Source organism: Kwoniella bestiolae, chromosome 6 (genome assembly GCF_000512585.2).
Source record: "Kwoniella bestiolae CBS 10118 chromosome 6, complete sequence".
Classification (NCBI taxonomy): Eukaryota; Fungi; Basidiomycota; class Tremellomycetes; order Tremellales; family Cryptococcaceae; genus Kwoniella; species Kwoniella bestiolae.
In genome coordinates, this window is record NC_089246.1 from 1349500 (window position 1) to 1370226 (window position 20727).

Sequence of the window (20727 nt, forward strand, 5' to 3'; positions counted from 1 at the left end):
ATATGCTACAATTACAAGGTATAAGACAAACCACAAAACTCAAGGTATCACCGAACAAGACAAGATAGGAAGAAATATCTATTTTTCCGATTATAGGTGAGCTCCTACAAACACCCCCACCCACCTCCATCAGAAGTCAATTCCAACCTCCTAGCCGTTAAATGCGGGATATTGTGCTGCAACCAAGTAGCTTTTCGAAGTTCGTCGAGTCGGCCGACATGGACGTATTGTCGATGACCTCGTCTGGTAGAGCACAGCACATGATTAGCAAGATGAAGGACGAAGCACGAGACAAGGTCGTTTCATTGAAGATTGGGAGATGTTCACCCACCTCATGGAAATGTCCAATTCCCCATGTTCATCCAAATACGGCATATGACCGAAACTCCCCGATCCAGCGTACAGGTACAAAATGATCCATCGTCGTATATCCACGAACATGCCTACGACCGCGCCGCATCTGGGTAGGAAGTAGGAAATTATCGGTCAGTCGTCTCGGGCTTGACAGATAACGAAAGTGAAAAAGAAGAAGAATGAGACTCTTCTTTGTCCCTCAAGAGCAAGATGGACCCGATAGAAGGAACAGAAGCGAAGAAAAGAAAAGGAAGGCAGGAGGAAGATGATCACGAAGAAAGGAAGACAGTCACTCACTCCCTCATATGTAGATTACATTCCCCCTCCTCACCCACCGAACAACAATCCCCACCCAGACACACCATCTCCCCGCAGAAAAGACACAGCGCAGGATAGGTAGGCTTGGTCTTACACCTCCCACACCGTCTATTCTGATAATCCAGTACCAAACTCTCCCATTTCGTAGGTAATCTGACCAGTTCATATGCTCCAGGGTACTCAAGAGAAGGGATGACTCGGCCCTGTGATGCCCATTGGGTTAACCATCTTGCCACGATAGGAGTTTCAGTGGTGGTCGGGTCTCGTAGCGTCTCTTTGGGCGGGGGGATACCAAGTAATAATAACAATCTTCTATATTCGCTTATACCTCCCTGGCTCGGGTTTAGTTGGTCAAGGACGTTGGGGGAGGTATTGGGGTATGAACCAGAAACGGCATTATAAATTATTGCTGCTCGTCGCAGGAATGGGAGTGTATGTGAATAAACGAGTTTAGCCAACATCTCATCAGAGATCATATTGATAATTCCCTCTGCATCTGCGAAGGGGCCGGCGTTCCGCAAGATGGATAACATGATAGGTTTGAATCCCGTGAACAACTCTAATGCGTCGGGAAGGGTCGGGTCGAATGGTGGAGTAGATCTTAATGACGGTTGACTAATCTTGGAAGTGGTCGAAGGGGAAGTACAGCTCTTCTTGACGAACAGGGATAATCCTAACATTGATCGTGTCAATTCGGCGTAGTAGGCCATGACTATCACGGATTGTAATAGGTCTGGAGCGATCGCAGCTGTTTCTATGACCATTCCCAGTGGTTTTCGAAGAAGTAGGGGTGAAGGTAATGTCGAAGACCGATACCAATCAGGTAAGAACCTCGCGAAAATCCCCACTCGTAACGCGGTCCTATCGAATCCTGGTCCGAAATATAGATCTAGTTCTAGTTGTAATAACCCTATCAACTTCTTGATCAACTTCATCGATAATTCCGGTATCTGCTCAGCGACAGTCAAAACCCCTTTCCCATTTATAGTCGACGGTCCACCAATTCCACGCTGGGTGATCTCAGCCATCGAGACGGTATATCCAACCATATCGTCAGGCAAGTACATATGAGTTTTCTTTCCTCTTATCCGTTGAGATTGTTCAGATAGGGGTCGGATCAATCCCCTCATTCTATCGGCCATTCTAGACGTACTTCGCATCTGTCCTCTTCTATGCGCATGATCCAGCGAATGGACCGAAAACACACAATCAGAGAACCAAGGAATAACCTCCCCAGTTTCAAAGTGATGATCCCATATCCTCTGACTATCCGCCACTCTAAGTAATCCCTCGCTCGACACTTTACGTATAGTCACTGAGAGACTGGGCAACTTCTCCCCATCTTTCTTAATTACTATAGGCGGTTTTCTAACGGTCGTACTATTCTCCACGGGGATCAAGACATTTCCAAGTGATTTACACAAAGGACACATGTATTCCAATCGTACGGCATTTTCAGGATGATGTCTCTGGACTTGCTGAGTATGTCGAGTCTTGGTAGCTTCAAAGTAGTTGGTCATACACGAATCATGCATGAAATGACTGCACGCCGACATGTGAACTCCGAATTTCAGCGCGGTACTGGGATATCCTTGAGTGGTCGCGGGTTCGGACTTCTCGCCATTTTCGTATGAGAATCGATGGTATCTTGTGGGTTTGTCTAGACTTGTCGGGGATTGCAAAGACTCCTCAAACCAATCTCGATCATGTACTGCTTCTCTAATCGTTCGACTGGGCTGGAGGAGAGCCATCATTCCTCCGGGAGCTTTTGACGTTATATCTTCCTGACAGACGATACACTGTCCGTACGTTTCGCTCTCTCCGTTGGCTCCTGCCTCACCCATATCATCGTCCTCTGCCATTGACTCGTCCTCGTCTCCGCTCTCTTCCTCCATCATAGCTGCAAAGTCCTGCTGCTGTTTGGCGAAAGCAGCCATGATCGCCTTTTGCCTAGCAGCAGCAGCTGCTTTGGGATCGGGTTTAGCAGGTGAAGAAAGCTGTAGTAGCGATTCGGCTTCTCTGTTGGCTCGGTAGTCAACGGTGTAGTCTGCTGGAAGATGCTTGACGATGGTGTCGAGGATGTAGTCGATCCTAGCTTTGTATGGCTTGTATGCGGATTGGGTTTGCATGAGCCATAGATTCTGGAAAGTCGAATGATCTCCTTCGGCACCTTTGATCTGCAGTGAGGCTTCGGCAAATTCCGTAGGAGCGACAGACAAAGCTATCATCGTGAGGTGAAGAGCATAGTCCAGAACGAAGTCCCAAGTGGGTATGACAGGTGATCCTTTAGCTTCAGCTGGCATGGCCGCGTGAACAATCAAAGCCCATTGATCGGGATTACCTATATGTAAACAGTGTGAGATCGCCCAGTAGACCAAGTCGCTGACCACGTTGGTGTGTAGGAAATCGCCAACGGATGAGAAGGGTCGACCAGCAGCAGGCAATTCGAGGGGTTGAGGTAGGATGAGAGGATCTTCGACCGACGGATTGCGCTTCTTTGCTCGAGCGACGATCTTGTCCATTGCTCCGCGCTGGTCATTCTTTGTGTAATAATGCCAATATGGATCGACTTCATCGTATAGTTCGTCTTTGAGCGAGTATTGACCGGGAGCAGATTCGGTAGGTTCTCTGAAATCGGCAACGGATCGTAAGATCGGCGTCACACTTGTTTCTTGACTTCGTTCCGGTAACTTCTTGTATATTTCTGAGTAGGTCAAAGGTTGAACTGCCAATTGATGAATTATGTGTTTTCTCGTTATCTTATCCCTCGACCAATTGTCGATGATAGCAGGGTAAGATACAAGGTGGATAACAAGTAGCAAGAAATCTTCAAGAAGGTTGATACGCTGCTTCGGTTCGGTGGCGTGGGACAACCAGATATCCGGGTTCTTAGGATTGCCTCTGAACCATGGTGATAGGCCATATCTGTCAATCAGGGCGACCATGAATTTGAGAGGATCGATGATACACAGTCCAAATTGGAGAAGGAAGAAGTCTTGATCGAGGGTTGATTCTCGGACAGTCGGTTCTCGATAGTGATGATGTTGCATTCTCATCGCAGTACCGTTCTTCTTCCACATGTCCGCGCGGATTTGAGAGAGGACGACGTGGGCTGGAGTTTTCACGTATCAGCAATCTTCGTCAACACACAGCAAGATAATCTCCTCTTTCTTCTTGAGGATAATCACAAAGTATCAACTCACTTTGTATAGACCATTCGATAATCATCAACTTCATCCTCTCACTATCGCTCTGATTCTGCGCTCGCAGCACGAACTTCTCAACTATCTGCTTGAAGTTCAACCCCTTCAAGGACGAAGTACTCGCGTTGTTGGCAGTATCATCGTTCAGCTCGATAAGTTGATTCGCACTCGATTTGACCATCTCCGCCAAGAGGTAGTTTAAATAATGGTGGAAACTGAAAGCCTCTATTCTCGTTATCGACTGTTTGATCAACGAGAATCTCGAATTCTTATACAAGACATCTTGAACATCGTGTTCGACGGGTCTCTGATATTTCTCCTTATCCAGCGTGTTCGACATCAGCATCATATCCGTTAATATCCTATTGACCACCACCGCCATCGATCCCAAGACATGATCTATCGTCCCACTCAGGAATATCTCTCCAAGCTCTCGACAGAGTTTAGACATGTCCGGTAGAATTATGAAGGACTTATACCAATCGACTTCGTACTCCACGTGCTCGCTCTGTTCTCGCTTCTGGGGTTGAAGACCCACAAACATGTTGACGAACAATAATGCCCGATTGAACAGTTGAGGTTGTCGAACGATAAGTTGACGCATCTCGGGGTGTCGGACCATACTTCGCAGATGACCCAGTAAGGCGAGTCCCTTCTTGCTTCGGAAGGCAGGTACATCAGTGTCCACTCGACCTTTTGCTGAGTTGTCGGCAGGATCAAAGTGGATAGGGGGGATTATCAGGCGATCACACCCATCTGTCTTGACAATTTGGTTGGTGAACCATGAATGAGCGACGTTGATCACGTTGTGGTATAGCTGGCCTTTTGTTGTCGCGTGAGCACAGACAGCACCATCGGTGAAGATGAGGTAGGCTGAGGAATAAATGATGTTGGTGTCAAGCTCTCGCTCTTGAAAGAGGTAATGTTCGACGAGGCGGGGGTAGTTCATAGCAACTCGGGACGCTATTCCATAGACGTAGAACCGGATTAGCCAACATTTCTGAGTGAGCAGTGATTGAAGAAGCAAGACTCACCCAGATCCTTCCTCACGTCCTCGTCAAAAAGCAATACCGAACAGTATATCTGCCTCATCTCCCATTTCGCCTTCTTCCATAACCTCGAATCCAGCTGTAATAACCAATCGATCCTTCTCGTGTCATGTCCACCCATGATTTTCCCCCATTCTAAATCTTTCAAGTCTGCTGCCAAGGGTGTTCCAGCACCTACACCTGCGTTTCTCATTCTAGGCTCGTAGAGGGCTTTGGCCAACATCCTCTTGAATACTGTGTCGTCTCCGTCGATAGTTGACTGCACCATATCGTATAACCAAGAAATCAGTACTCCCACGAGTTCTTCCTTATAGGCGTCGGTAGCTAACCGTAAGGAGACAGGTGCGTCGATTTGCTGGATCATGTTCGCTCCGTGGAAGGCTACCACTGGGTTTGGCGATACCAAGACGACTTTCCGGCCCTGCAGAGATAAAGATACGGTGATCAGTATATAGTCCTGACAAGGCTATGAGAGGTCGTGCCATTACGCCATTGAAGCGTGGAAAGGATAGTATGACGATTATAACTCACAACCTCGTCCACTTCTCTCACCCACTGTTCCGCAACCTCCCACTTGATCCCCAGCGCATCCCTCAGCTGCCTACTCATCTCCCTCGAAACATGCTTTTCATCCTGCCACATCACCACCGCCCAAGGTCCCTTATCTCTACGTTCCCTCGACTCCCCAGTAGGCTGTTCAGAGTTCTTCAGCTCCTCTTCCGTCTTCGGTAAATGACCATATTCCGAGGGGATCAACGAATGCTGCAGCGTCTGAATGATAAATTCCAATACCATCACTATAGTCCTATGTATCGCCAAGAGGAGATTATCGGGTATCTCGTATTTCAATATCTGTATTGGTTTTTCGCCTTCTCCAAGAGGTGGATGATGCGAACAGCCCATAGAGGATGAGGGGACTTTCCAAGCTGAGGGATCGCCGCAATCGCACGACGCTGAGAAAGAATATGATTGTCCGAAGAGGACTTCATGGCCTTCGTGGTCGGAGGATTCGAAGCATTCTGCACATAGGACTACTGAGGGGTTTATGGCGCATGTCCTGGTAGATACGACATAGAATCAGTATTACGCTTTTGATGACAGGGTTGGACCTATACTCATTGAATGGTATATTTACTCACTTGCAGGTAAAAGTCCTTTCAAACCTATTAAACACCTTTCCACATACCGTTCCATTCCTTGTCTTCCTGAACGACTGAATCCCCTTGGCCTTGTACGCTTCATCTAATTTAGCCTGAGCAGTATTCAGACTCCACGGCTTGGGTGATAGTAAAGTATCGTTCAGATCATTGATCAACCAATCATTCAAATTTCCAAAGCTCGGTATCCCCACATTACTCTTCTCCGGACTGGATCCCGTTGAGGTTGGAGAAGGAGGCAGAAAGTATTTTACCCAATCGGATTTCTGCCAGATGCTTTGAAATAGACTTCGAATAATAGCGGCTTTAACAGAGTTGGATATCTTACTATCCCTTTGTGTTGGGGACGTCGCTAGTAGTTCGGCCAATGCTTTGTGCGGGTCTGTAGGTGGGAGGTTTGCTGAGCCTGTGAAAGGAGGTTGCATGAATGTTGATGTTGATGTCGAGGTAGAGGGGGTAGGCTGGTTCACTCCTGGACCTGTGCCGGACCCAGATGCAGATCCGGAGGATCTAGAGAAGGGGTTGAGGGAGGACGGTAAGAACCTTTCGCCTGGCATTGGCATGGCGTGTTATGGATGAAATGGAGAATCACAAGGAAGAAAGAAGAATGTTGCTCGTGAGTCGTCTGGATGTGTATGGTGTCGTTACTCGTACTGATTGTTTCAAGATGTGAATGCTTTGTTGTGGAGAGGGTGATTACGATTTGGCCGTGAAAGTGACAGGGTTCTGAGAGGGCTTTTGATTTCGACTGTTCCTTTAATGATCACAAGATTCTAAAAGAGTGTGAGTGTGATTGTGAAGTTCTATATGGTATGCTTGTTCGATGTGTACTGTAGGATGTCTTTATAGTCATCAGATGCGAGGTGGATGATGATGATGAGAGTGTTCCAAGTGACAATGACAGTGACAATGACAATGACACGGCTGAATCCCAACTGAACAGAACCGGAGCCTGATATCGCATAGACGCGTATGAGAGAGAGTATGCTTAATCAACCAGGTTATAACAAAAAAATGCCACATCACCCAGACTATCGTTATTATCGGTCACGTCCAAACGTACTCGAGGCATCATCATCCACAACGAGCTCATAATGCGATCAACAGTCATATTGAGTGAGCAGTTGACATAGCTTATAAACCAGTCTCAAAACTTCATCACTCACAGCGAGAATATACAGCTCAATCACCCATCAACAATGTCATCCCGTCCCTCGACATCCTCAACCCACCTGCCCGTCCCACCCTCAATCCCACCAGCTTTACACGCCCTAGCCAACCCACCTCCCATCCTCATAGACTCGCAACTACCCAGCTACCTCTTACCCAACGTCCTAGATCTCCTACGAGATTCTTCAAAACACGTCATACGGAGGAAGAAGGAGCAGGAGGTTGCCTTGCGAGCTGAAGGGTTATTACCACCGTTGGAGAAGGGGAAGGGGAAAGGTAAAGCGGTAGAAGAGGAGGAGGAGGAGGAGGAGAAGTTGATAGATGAGGAGCTTGGTAGGAAGGTCGAGAGAGTGGGATTGATGGTTGGTGGGCATATTGCTGAGAAGTGAGTTTGGTATCGATATGATGGTATTCTGTGCTGATATACTGTTTGTTTTATTTAGGTTGACACTTGCCCGACCACCCCTTGCGAGTCATCTGGATATAATTAAATTCATATGCAAAGACCTGTTCTTGTACGTGTACTCGAAACAGATCGATAATCTACGTACGAACCATAAGGTGAGTTTGAGTCCATGTCTACCGGAGATATGTGTTTATCAGAGTTGGGAAAGCGAGATATCTCACTGCACCGCTGTGTATGAGATGAGCTGACTCCGGATACAAACCATTAGGGCATATTCGTCCTCCAATCCCACTCCTTCCCGCCTTTAATACCTCTGTCGACATATAAAGGTTCCTCGAACGATATCGAAATTGCCAAGTCGGTGGGTGCTAAATCGCAGCAAACATAACATGAACGAGAGGTCTTTGCTGATGTGGCTGTCTTTCGATTGTAGCACCTCTTATTCCCCCAAGCTCTGCTACAAGGCGCACTGGTCAGACTAGGTATGAACGCTGTGGTCACAGCTGAATCAAGTGGGTTACCACAGTGTGAGTTATAGCGAGACCTATACATCGGTTCATCGTTCTCGCCTCCTTTATCTCGCCTCCTCGCCTCCTTCTCTCCTCCTCGCCTTCTCTTCTCCCCTCCTCCCCTCCTGCCCCTCCTTCCCCTTCCCCCCTCTCCCCTTCTCCCCTTCTCCCCCTTCCCCCTTCTCCTCTTCTCGCCTCTTACTCCCCACATCCCTCTCACCTCTCTCTACCCCCTCTTCCCCACACATCCATACATGCTAATCCCACCCCAAAGGTACATTCCAAATCCGCACCCTCAAATCCACCACACCCATCCCCTCGACCCCATCTACGGCAGGTACACCCAACCCCAATCCCAACCCGAACCCGAACCCTAATCAGCAGGGTCAAGGCGAACTGAGGGGATCGACAGGTCTAGGTATAGGTCAGGCAGGTATATAAACCTTGGAACAAAGGATGGAGCAGGGGGGAGGAAATGTAATTATTGTATGAGTATTGGTATCAAATCATGCAAGATTTCGCCAATGAATCGGACAATCTCTACCAGTCTGCTCAACGGAACGGTGAGATCGAGCAAAGGGAAAGGCTAATAATACATCTTATCTTCTCATATTATATCATATATATAATTCTCCCCTCATCATCACTTTATGCCAATCGAACTGAGACCAAATATAATACACGAAGAACCTAACATATAAACTTAATCGTACAAATCATTCTTCTTCTCTTCTTTCTTTGATTCTGAGCATCAAATATATATATATATAAAACCCCAAACCCCAAATACCAAGTAATCTTACAGGTTGATCTTTCTAAAACATATCTTGCTTGACTTTTTATACGCACATCAATTTATTCTCTTTTTCCACCTTCACTCCACATACGTGATCTTATCTTCTACCTTGTCTTTGCCTATCTCCCATAAGCGCTTTACGCCACACGATCTCTACTAAAATGGCATGCACCACTCATACTCTTGGATCTAAATACCAACGTCAAATTAGCATCCTCACCATACCATACCTGCCAAAAGCAGAGTTCAATCCACTCACCATCTTTCGATACCATTGACATCCAGATTCGTGACTAAACAGTGTCAACCGCAATTATCAGCATATTGTCCCTATTTGATTAATCTGCCGGTGACACGGCAGTAATCCCAACCCACCTTGAAAATCCTGAAATTCTCTTTCGTCAAATCCCTAAAATCGACTCGTTTGTCCGCCTTGAAGTAGAACGTGAGCTTTCGTCGGTCCCTACGTAAGTGTAAGCGTCATAGATAAATTAGCATGAATGTCGTCCAAATTAAGAGAATAGCAGGATAATCATGACATACCATTGATACTCAGCATCAACAATCTGCATAGGTAATCCCCTCTGCATCACCTTCTCTCTACAAATCATCATAGCTTCATATTCATCATTGAGCTTCTCTCTCATTCGGCTAAACCCAAAATCCAAGTCAGCTCAAGTATCAAAATGAAAATTGGGAAAGCGGAGAGGGGTTCGCTCACTTCTGCTCCTCAACCCCCTGACTGCTCTTCGCAAAGATCCTCTTAGGCGTCAACTCCTTAGCCAACGGTCCTCTAACCACCGTCGTTCCCGCAATATCAGGCTGTCCACTGGGCCCACATCCAGAAAGCAACGTGTCCAAATCCATATTCCCCAGTTCTGGAGGTATCCCAAATTCCCCTGAAAGTCTCTTCCTCCCCTCCTGCCCTGGAGCGCTAAGGGGAATGGCGGGGGGCAAAGTGGCCATTCCGGGTGGTTGATGTTGGCTCGCTCCACTGAGTAACGCAGCGGTAGCTTGACGTTCTTGCCAATCCCTTATATCGTTGGGTGTGAGTTGATCATATATGACTGTTCCCAGATCACTACCCCTATCAGCTTCTACAATCACTTTATCCCCGTTTGAAATAAGCAGTGTTGGATCGGGACAGTAATAGATATCTCGACGACCAGCTTTGAAAGTTACGATATAAAGTGGAGTTGCGATTGCTAGTGAACCCAGGGGGATACCTTTACCCAGATCGGAGAGGGACAATGTGGAGAAAGACGGTGAGGTAGGTTGAGGAGGTTGAGGTGATGAGGAGGGGTAATACCCTGGTGGGGGAGGCGCGTTGGCGTATGGACCAAATGCTGATCCCGGAGGTGGTGGTGGAGGAATGGGATGTCCAGTATATCCCTGTGCACCTGGAGGAGGTCGATTAGGTGGAAGACCATAATATCCTGGTGAACCACTGTATCCTACTTGAGGACCAGGGCCAGGTCGACCAAACCCACCTGGTCCACCCAACATCCCTTGCGAACCACTACCCATCAATCCGAGACCTGGTGTAGGTCCAGAAGGAAGAGGCGGGTTACCGAAAGGTCTATTACCCATCGAGTAAGGTGATTGTCCAGGAACAAACGATGGTTGCTGTGATTGAGGAGGACCTTGGTTCATTGATGGCGTACCCGTACCTATCGCACCTGGTCCCTGTGCCGATACACCAGATCTTATCGTAGAAGTGGAATTCGCCAATGATAAATCTTTGATACCCTCTGGGGAACCGGTCAAACCATTTCCATTCCCATTGCCATTCATTATACGTTCGTTGCCTACTATCGGCGAGCCCACCGCAGCGTTCTCCGTGGGGAATCGCTTGCCATTGCTATCACCTGAAGTAGTCCGTTCTCCAGGGATACCAAAACTCTCTAATCTACCTCTAGGCGGGGTACTGCCGAACGAAGGGAAAATCTCTTCTTTAGGCTTGTTGAACGAATGTATACGTTGATGTCCTGTCGTCTCTCCAAATCCAAATTTAGGTAATGACCCAGATCCAAAACCATCGTCTCTCCTTCCCTTTCTATTTTCGTCGATATCCAAACTCAGAGCATTTCCTAAATCACTTTCAAACCCGAACAACCCGCGCGAAGGAGGACTCAGCGAAGTGATTCCCATCCCGGGTTCTCCAAACGCAAACTCCCTTCGTCCTCCAGGCCCACCCACGACAGACACACTATGTCTCCTTGAGGAAGTTCCCGATCTGTTCCCATTCGATTCTCCATGGCCCACTCCAGCGGGAGGCGTGAAAGGTTGTCCATACCCACTGCCTAAGGCTTTATGTACCGAGGATGACAGCGCGGAGGACGGATCAGGTGCCGATGCTCCCCATCCGCCTCCTGTCCTGGAATTCAAATCTTTGAACCTCCCGCCCTGAGGAGTAACACCATTCCTACCGTACATCTCGTCTCGCGCAGGATTATTACCCAATGATGGTAATCCACGCGAAAAGGGCGACATGTTGCTTCCCTCGTTCGGACTGATATTCCACCCTACATCCATTTTCGAGAATGCACCGGCATTTTCCAAAGTGCTCATGGTGCCGAACCATGGTCTATCGATATTGGTCGGTCTGACCCCAGTGGCGAGGGATTGCGATCTCGAGCGGGAAGCTGTTGCACCAGCTTTGGGAGGTGAGGGAGGCAAAGGATGTTGGCGAATAGCGGCGGGAGAGGTGGAAGGGGTGGAATTGGGGGAGAAAGTGGGGAAGGGCGAGGTGGACTGGGAGCGAGATGGGAAGAATTCTTCGGTGTGGGAGGAGAGAGTTCGATTGAGTATCGTTGTCTGCTCAGACCACCTCATCAGCTTGACCTGATCTATGGCTCATATAAAGGAGAGAGTCAGACGACATACCCTTGGTTCTCTCACTTCCCCTGCAGAGAAGCTATTCGCCCTCGTCTGCGTACCGGGACCATTATGGTTCCCACCAGCCAAAGCCGTACTAAACCTCCCCGGAGTTCTAGATCCACCAATCACCCCATACGGTCCACCACCATTCGCATTGCTGTTCCCATTCCCCAGCCCGTTCACACCTGGACTACCCCTTCCTGAACCGGGGGTCGAAGAGGGTGGAATCCTCTCTCCAGCAGGTTGAGATGCTGCCCTGGTCTTGTATTGGAATGGTGTCCCGGTCAGGCTAGTCGCTCTTGCAGGTGAGGGTCGAAATATGGGGGCATTGGGATTAGGACTGTTGGGATTGTGAATTGGAGGGAGGGTTTGAGATTTCGTAGGTGAAGATGTCATCTTGATGTGCTGGTTGTCGGAAGGCCGAGTGAGAAGTAAAGGATGATCAGTTGATGATCCGCATCGCAAGTGTGGATGGACTTACAACGATTTCTAAAAGAAGCAAGTCCAGTAGACTATATAGAGGTCTACTCTACTTCCCTACTTTCAATTCAGGAAATGTTGTGAAGAGAGGAATTGGAGGTGAAACTGTCTCGGATGAAATGAGATGAAATCGATCCCGTCGATTCAAGTATGTTCTGCCTTCTAAGGTTGCCTGTGTTGCTGATGATTTGATGGATAGTATGGATAATATCTCAAGGAGTGGCTGAGGTTGTGATTCTCCAGTTTCACTAGTCGATATGAAGATTGTTGGATCGTTACGATGATGTTGCTGTATGCTGCCCCTTCTATGTCTAAATCCTTACGTTGGGAAATGAAAGGTTGTCTATTGGTTGTTCTAGTCTATGATGAGAAAGTCGGATGGATTGATTTGATTATATATACTGATGTAAATACAAAAGACCCGAATTGTTGGATGGTGGATGAGAAGGGTATCTATAAGGTTTCTTATTCTTGTTCTTCTATGATGATGTGAGAAAAAGGAACGAGGGGAAGGGGTCGAATGTCAGATGATGATGAGTGTCGTGTGGTCTATAAGGATAAGTCTATCTTCTATGATGTGTGGTATGATGTGTGTAGTATGTAGACTACTGATGATATAATATGCCAGTACAGTATTAGTATAGTAATCAGGTGATGAACTTGACGTGGGACATGACATGCATGACATGTACAGATGATAGTAGGTTACTTACTTACAAGTCAGCCTGATAATCATTGACATCATACTTCATTCTATACGTAATCAGCCCCACTCGTGCCCCTCGTGCCTGTTACATCCAAGCTGATGCATCCCAATACCATTCCAGCAACTCTAATCAACCATTTTAAATGATACTCGGGATGTGTCTATTCATATGATCATGTAACGTATAGATCATTCTAGACTCGTTCCTCAATCAATCAGCACCCTCTTTGCTTTGAATGATCAACTGCAGATCCAAGTTACGGTACGTGCTTAGGAGTATGTATGTACAGCACAGGACAGGACAGTGCCACCTATGATGAGATAATCTTGATGCCACTTAGAAGGGGGGGTTCCGAGTGCCCGGTTGAAAATGATCAGGTGGTTACCGGATCAAGTAAGAGAAAGACGCGCAAGCTTACTAGTCATGATAACGCAATCCATTCTCATTCTATTCTCTCACTCTATCACTCTCTCTCTTCCTTTCATAATCATCATCACCAACCTACTTCCACTTCATCATCATAACAAACGAACGCTTGTCAAGCGATACACTCTAATCATCTCATCCTGCCATTGTATTTATACATACATCCAATACCTAATCATACACTTGATCATAGGTCTACTCACTCGCAGAACAGGCGTTATCGCCACCCCCTTATCAGTCACCAATACAACCTCGACTTCAGCCGACATGTTCGTCATCAAGGCTACTCTGAAGGATGAGACTAGACGTCTCACTTTCGACAGATCGAAATTCCCTCCTTACTCCGAGGTTCAACAGAAGGTGAGTCATCTGCCCTCTACTGGCGCCCAGACGAGAGAAGGCATCGGGCATCTCCGGGGCTGTGCTCGATAAGGAAGAAGAGCTGATATCATCTTCGTCGCTAGCTTCGAACCATCTTCAACCTCCCCTCGACTGCTCATACCTATTGGGTGAACGTACTCCTCTTCCCAGACGACGCCCAAGAGGCGAGGATCATGTTTAAGAAGCATGTATGCGATGCTGCAGAGTGAGTTACTCCCTTTGCTAGTCTTTCTAGATGCAACATACCGTATCTAGAAGTATCCATCATCGTGTTTCATATCCCTCCTCCGTTTTGAACGGTAATCTAGAATTGAGGGAGTAGTGGCAATTATCTACATCACCTGATCTGTCGCTGACAATTGTGTTTCATCCTGATCCCTCTTTCCCCTGCCTCCACTGCACGTCCATCCTCGCACACAACAGATACGAATCCGCTCAAGCACCCTTTGTACACAGTGGTCTTCCTGCTCCAGCACTAGTCTTTACCGTCCTTCTCGCTTCCGATCCAAGATTGAATACCATACACGGATATCACCGAGCCAACACCCTGCTCACTTCTGCGGGTGATCTTGCTATACATATCTCATCGATCGAAGAAGATCTCGCCAAACGAGTGTCACTCCTCACCGCTCTCCAGGAGAAACTCGCATCCTGTCAAAAAGATGGCGATACCACCGGTGTCACCTTCTGGTCTGACCGAGTCAACGACAAGAAGAAATCTGTCAAGGATCTCGAAACTGAATTACTGAACTGTCAACAAGAATTCAACAGGATGAACGATCAACTCGATGGTGCCGCTGTACCTAATGGCTATCCTCCTCAATCCCTCAGGGATTATGCCGAATCCGAAGAGAAGGAAGAAGTCGGTAGAGCCCAACAAACTGAAGACGAGCTCGCAGCTTGGAAAGCTGGTAACGAGTATGAACATGAGACCCAACTCTTCCCTCCTCTCGACCATCTCATCCCACCTCATGGTCCAAGGTTCAGAGGACATCACGGTCGACGAGGTTTCCGACCCCCTCCTCCGCATTTCCATGCTAGAGGTTGGGCACCTATGCCCCCTCCCCCTCCTCCACCACCTGCTGCGCAATTCAGTGGATTCGCACCACGACCTCCTCGATTCGAACCTCAACAAGGTGAAAGAGGTATCCGAAACCTCTTTGACAGAGTTAGCGATGTCCTCAACCCTCCTGTCCCTGCGGACGCCGTCCCCGTTAGAGAGATCAAGACGATGCTCGACACCTTCCTTGTCAACTTGTCGAACCAGCTTGCTACTACCTTCGAAGGCGCGCCACGAGTAGCTACCACCGATGCTACCAGCGAGACTGAACGACCTATCCCGGGGGCATTCGTTCAACCTCAGGCTGACGCTCAGATCCAAACTCAACCTGTGACTCCCGAGCCTGCTCGAGAGGAGAGGAACGCGAATACTCGATCAGCCCAACTTGGGAAAGGTGGATTCAGACATCGAAGAATCTGGTGTGACGGTTGTGAAGAAGGTATCAGAGGTGTCAGATACAAGTGCGAGGTGAGCTCATATATTGTGTTCTTGATTTCTCAGACAATGATAGCTGACTTGAATCGATTTAGCAATGCCCCGACTACGACCTCTGTGGATCATGTCTTCCATTACTTCACTCTTCTGACCTTCATCCTTCCGCTCATACATTCAAAGCAATGCTTCACCGAGATCTCGAAGAACGAATCAAGATCAATACTGAAGGTCGAGCCGAAGAGTCTGTCAGACATCCAGCTACTTGCGATCTGTGCAGTCTCGCTATCACTGGTATCAGATGGAAATGCCTCAACTGTCCTGATTGGGATAGCTGCAACTCGTGTGCTGCTACTATCACCGAGACTCACCCTGGTCATTCATTCGTCAAACTCCATAAGTCTAGCGATTATGTTCCTAATGCTTCGGTCGAGGAGAAGGAGAACGTCTCTCATCCTCATGTCATTTGTGACGGTAAGCTGGATGGAATCTCATGGACTTAACTTCAGCTGACTGACATGACAATGACCTTAGGCTGCAACGGCTACATCCGAGGCTCGAGGTACAAGTGCATGCACCCTTCATGCCCTGACTACGACCTCTGCGAGGCATGCGAATCATCACCTCATGAGGTACACCCCGTCGACCACCCAATGTTGAAGATGAAATTACCTCTTAAGTTGAACTTTTCTTCTCACTTTGAGCCCCCCAGCGACAACGAGACTACTTCAAGAGGTAATGGTCATCGACCTGCTCGACGAGGACATCCTCATGCCCACGAGAGAAGAGTCAACGGAGATGCCTTCGGCCCTAGACGAGCAGGTTGTTGGAGACAACATGAGAGTCCTGACGGATCAAGATTGGGAAGAAGAAACCATGTCAACTCTGCTACTTCCACTCCTCAAGCCGAAGGAGCTTCTACTCCAAGATCGCCCGTAGTGACAGGAACTCCCCAAGTGCAAGAAAAAGAAATCGAGCCAGTCATCCCTGGAGGGTTTGTCACTCGAAACCTTTACGACACACAAGATTCCGTCGGTAATCTATCCGCACCATTGACGCCAGACAATAAGGTCGTCGAGTCTGAGCCTGAGCTTGCAACGCTCTCATCTGCTCAAGCGATTACAGAGGCAGTACCAGCTCTCACCAAAGCCGTTCAAGATATCATTCTCGAATCATCCTCTTCTGCTACTCGAAGTGGAGTCGCCACACCCAAAGAACCCGTGACACCTCTCGATATCTTCTCATGGGTCAGACATCTCACCATCCCTCCAGGGTGTACATTACCCCCCGGAGCGGAATTCACCAAGTCATGGAAAGTCAAGAACTTCGCTTCTGGCCAAGAATACGGGTTTGATAAAGTGAGACTTGTGCTCAAGTCTGATGGGGTATTGGGTGATGCCTCGAGAGAGGCCAAGGTTGAATACAAGAGAGATGAGGTGAAAGATGGAGATGAGTTGGTGGTTACTATTCCCGGATTGAAGGTGTCCGAAGATGCGGAGAGGGGTCAGGAGATTGTGGAGTTTTGGAGGTTTGAGGATGAGAGTGGTGTGGCTTATGGACAGCCTTTGAGGTTGAGGTGGGTCTATCAGCTTTGATGGTCAGTATGTTATATCAAGCTGATGGTTGTTTGTTCGATAGATTCACTGTAGAGGAATTACCTAAATCCAATGGTGATTCGCTGAACTCTTCCGCAGTCATCATGCCTTCTACTTCATCTTCATCAACTATCGATATTTCCACCGCCAAAGTCGAAGAACCAATCTCTTCTGCCTCATCTACCAACGATAATGACGAGAACGAAGTCTACACGGCCGAAGAGGGGGACTGTGTCATCTCGCTGGATACGGAGGATGAGGACGAGGGGTCTTTGATTGATGTGGATGGTGTTCCCACCGAAACTACCGCTTCGACCACTTCGAGAGTTACCGAGGATGAGGATGATGGGTTCGAGATTGTTGAGGGGAGTGAGAGCGAGGAGGAATTGACTGCTGATGAGTTATAAGAGATAAGGAGAAAATACACGATGTGATTGGTTTGAATACTTTGTACGGTTCTCTATTGTAAATGCGTTGTCTACTATATATATCTTTCTCAGCTTACAGTATCTATCTAAATACAAACATCCAACAAGATTTACCGATATGCTCGAATACATGTATATGGTGTTTGTATAAAGTTGAAGGTTGGTAATTTATTGTCAATGTGGCAGCGAGTGGTCTGTGGTCTGTGCGTTAATTCGATTGATGGATATTAATAATCAATCCTTTGATGCGTTTCTCCGTTACTCCTTTATTCGTAATTTTCGTCTCAAAACACATCCTTTGATCTGAAGGATACGAGTATGGATCAAGCATTGTTCAGTATCATATCACTCTTGCTATCAACAACATCAATCTGAAGTTCTCATCTTTCATATCTGTAGTATACCAACCCAAATCCAACAATACAGTAAAGTTTGCCTCTTGATGACCATGATCACGATCAAGCTTCAACTTCCGTTGATCCCTCTCATCTGTACGATCCTATCGTCATTATCAGGTATGTCATACTCGATCAATGATGTGCTGTTGAACCGTAGCTGACCAACACGGTACAAAAAGTATGCGCCGGCGCTGCAACTGCTCTGCTCGAACGACAGGATTACAATCCCAAACCGAATGCTAGACCACTTTATTCGGAAAGTGGTGGACCTAATTCCAGGGATATTGCCAATCGTAAGTTCATTGTCTGCCCAGATACGATACAGTGACACTCATGAAAGTAGGTGATTACTGACTAATCAGTATGTTAATACCACAGGACCAACGAAGGATCCCTGGGAAACCGTCCTCTTCGTACTTTCTGATGCCCTACCTGGGTTTTTCAAATCGCGCATCAACTATGATGGTAAATCCGATGATGGTGCGAAGACGGTAAATCAAGTCACCGTCATGGCGTGGAATAATGATAAGCACATGCACGAGGAGGTGGTAGTTTCCAAAGATCATATCGAGGGATTGGATGATGAAGCTGATGATGTCCCTTGGTGAGTTCAAATTACCTTACTCTACTCTATCAATGAGACGTACTTGTACTTGTACCGGACTTGTCTTTGTGAGAATAGAAGAAAGAAACATAGTCACATGAGCTGACGAGATACGATGCCATGATACATAGGTGGCCCGAATCCCTCCTCGAATCTATCAGACAATCCAACCCCTCCAGATCACCCAACATCAACTCCCTCCCAATCGAACAATACATGTATCTCTTTACTGGCCGATTGACCCATTCGATCTCTACCTCGGGATTGAACCTCATCGTCGGTGAGCTCGAGAATCAAAAGCAAGATAATCCAGCAATGGTTCAGGTGGAGTATGAGAGTAAGGGTGAGAAAATGATTGGGAGGGTTACGAGTCATGCCGATGGGTGAGTGTGTGACCAAGAGACAGAGAAAGCTAAAGCTAAATAATCCCTTTACGTCAAAGTAGTAAATTGAAACTTCTAAACTATCAATACGAGACCATCGAATTTGACGAACACACGCCTGATATCAAATCATACACTTTATACATGTTTGATAAACACGTTACCTTCCCTGATGAGAGTTGAAAATTGAGGTTGATTATGGCTCATGATGGGCGTATGTAGCTTGTTGCTTTACACCACTGGTTGGTCTCAGGGAAGATGGGTTTGAGATCATTGAGGGGAGTGAGAAGGAGGATGAGTTTAGTTAACTGCTGACGAAGTATGAGGTTAAGTCGGTTACGATGACTGAGAAAAGAGATTGCACACGATACACGTAAAGAAGTGAGGTGATATTATTTGTACAGTATATGGATGATGAAAGGGAAAGGATCTACCGATATACTGGTCTATACAAATGTATGTACTGTATTATAGGATGAAAGGGGTGGTCTGTGCGTTATTTAATGCAGTATACAGTACATGATCCTTTGATGCGTTACTCCTTGCAATCATCTTGTGATCTCAACACTGTTATACATCCTTTCATCTCATTCATATTCATTAAAATGAATCATGCATAAGCCTACTCGACAACGACAACAACGATACGTGGTCCCACACTCTCCCGTTTCCTCCACTATAATCATCACTATAACATATTAGATAATTTCTGTGTTTATACTAACCACCAAACAAGCTTGTCTACAATGATCAGCCATCTGTTAATCCTTTATGCGATCATATCATCAGGTAGGTCATACCAATCCTTGATGAAAGCAGCACTGCAGACTAGACTGTAGCTAATCAACACGGTGCAAGTGGTATGCGCCTGCGCATCTTCCCCTGTGGACACCCGAACCAATGACGATACCACATTGAGACCGCTATATGGGGTAGACGGTATACCCAATATCACAGATATATCTGATCGTGAGTTGACTCGTGTTGTACCACCTGTGTCACTTCAACGCGTTTGCTCTGTTCTAGCCGGTAGAGCACGACACACTGACGCAGACGAGCAGGTACGGATATATCACCTTGGGAGACGGCCCTATGGGCTATAACAGCTACCAACCCCGAGTTCCTGTTCAAACGTATATCTCCAAGTGATAATGACACGGTGATGGTTAAAGCGTATAATAACGATAAACACCTAGACCAGGACATAATGCTAAGGAGGGATGAAATTGATATGAAAGGGAACGATGGATTACCTTGGTAGGTCATGGTTCCTCTCTTCTCCTATACGATTAGCAAACAAGTACAATCCTGCCAACTTAAAAATCATCAGAGTACTCGAGCTGACGTGACATTTTAATCAAGGTGGCCAGACTTACTCCTCGAATCAACCAGACGAGCCAACCCATCCATCGATATCACCCATTCCTCCATCGACCAATCCATGCTGTACATTACAGGTAAACACGCCCACATGATCCAGGACGACAACTATATGAATATCTTCAATGCCGTCATGTGGGGGGACAGTCCAGTCTATATTGTGGAGATCAAGTATAAGGACAAAAAGGAGATAGTTACGGGGAGGTTCGTAGGGTTAGGTCAGGAGAATGGACATAAGAGGTCAGTAGTCCTGGTCCTGGTCCCACTTCCACTGAATAGGAAGACTGGAGAGCTCTGTTGATTTGTATGAGCTGATAATCATGATTGCAATAGCACATTGCATCTTAGGAAGTACTACTACGAGAGATTCAGTCTGGTCGAAGAGCAGGTGTCCGACGTGGAATATCTGAAATTGTATATGTTTGATAAAGGGGTTACATTACCTGACGATCCTTGGGCAATCAATGATTAGTCATGTACGATTGACACGTCCTGGTTGTATCTTTCATAGTATACGTAAATACATCAAATATATCAATGTCGTAAATATCTAAGCGAAAGCGAAATCATTCTACTATTGTATTCTCATATCGACACGGCAGACTGGCGAG

At 46.9% G+C, this 20727-nt stretch overlaps 6 protein-coding genes across 6 annotated transcripts; 4 read left to right on the forward strand and 2 right to left on the reverse strand.

Annotated features, from left to right (window-relative positions):
* Nucleotides 1-104: 104 nt before the first annotated feature.
* I302_107699 (uncharacterized protein) lies at nt 105-6644 on the reverse strand (the record flags this gene model as incomplete). The annotated part of the gene is made up of 7 exons (XM_065870517.1): nt 105-243; nt 332-460; nt 652-3784; nt 3876-4838; nt 4910-5345; nt 5456-5981; nt 6064-6644. 7 exons carry the CDS (start codon nt 6642-6644, stop codon nt 105-107), a joined length of 5907 nt encoding a protein of 1968 aa, XP_065726589.1.
* A 636-nt stretch (nt 6645-7280) lies between these two features.
* I302_107700 (uncharacterized protein) lies at nt 7281-8607 on the forward strand (the record flags this gene model as incomplete). Its single annotated transcript, XM_019193171.1, has 5 exons — nt 7281-7636; nt 7695-7812; nt 7926-8018; nt 8091-8184; nt 8441-8607. The coding sequence occupies 5 exons, from the start codon at nt 7281-7283 to the stop codon at nt 8605-8607; spliced, it is 828 nt and encodes a 275-aa protein (XP_019044648.1).
* Nucleotides 8608-9137: 530 nt separating this feature from the next.
* I302_107701 (uncharacterized protein) lies at nt 9138-12238 on the reverse strand (the record flags this gene model as incomplete). Its single annotated transcript, XM_019193170.2, has 6 exons — nt 9138-9151; nt 9222-9255; nt 9338-9425; nt 9506-9613; nt 9684-11779; nt 11849-12238. The coding sequence occupies 6 exons, from the start codon at nt 12236-12238 to the stop codon at nt 9138-9140; spliced, it is 2730 nt and encodes a 909-aa protein (XP_019044647.2).
* A 1484-nt stretch (nt 12239-13722) lies between these two features.
* Nucleotides 13723-17330, forward strand: I302_107702 (uncharacterized protein; the record flags this gene model as incomplete). The annotated part of the gene is made up of 6 exons (XM_019193169.1): nt 13723-13815; nt 13920-14041; nt 14260-15364; nt 15427-15802; nt 15863-16904; nt 16967-17330. The coding sequence occupies 6 exons, from the start codon at nt 13723-13725 to the stop codon at nt 17328-17330; spliced, it is 3102 nt and encodes a 1033-aa protein (XP_019044646.1).
* A 469-nt stretch (nt 17331-17799) lies between these two features.
* Nucleotides 17800-18919, forward strand: I302_107703 (uncharacterized protein; the record flags this gene model as incomplete). The annotated part of the gene is made up of 5 exons (XM_019193168.1): nt 17800-17866; nt 17929-18042; nt 18128-18353; nt 18485-18736; nt 18799-18919. 5 exons carry the CDS (start codon nt 17800-17802, stop codon nt 18917-18919), a joined length of 780 nt encoding a protein of 259 aa, XP_019044645.1.
* A 563-nt stretch (nt 18920-19482) lies between these two features.
* On the forward strand, nt 19483-20588 carry I302_107704 (uncharacterized protein; the record flags this gene model as incomplete). Its single annotated transcript, XM_019193167.1, has 5 exons — nt 19483-19525; nt 19595-19705; nt 19798-19993; nt 20099-20356; nt 20450-20588. 5 exons carry the CDS (start codon nt 19483-19485, stop codon nt 20586-20588), a joined length of 747 nt encoding a protein of 248 aa, XP_019044644.1.
* Between the last annotated feature and the right edge of the window lie 139 nt (nt 20589-20727).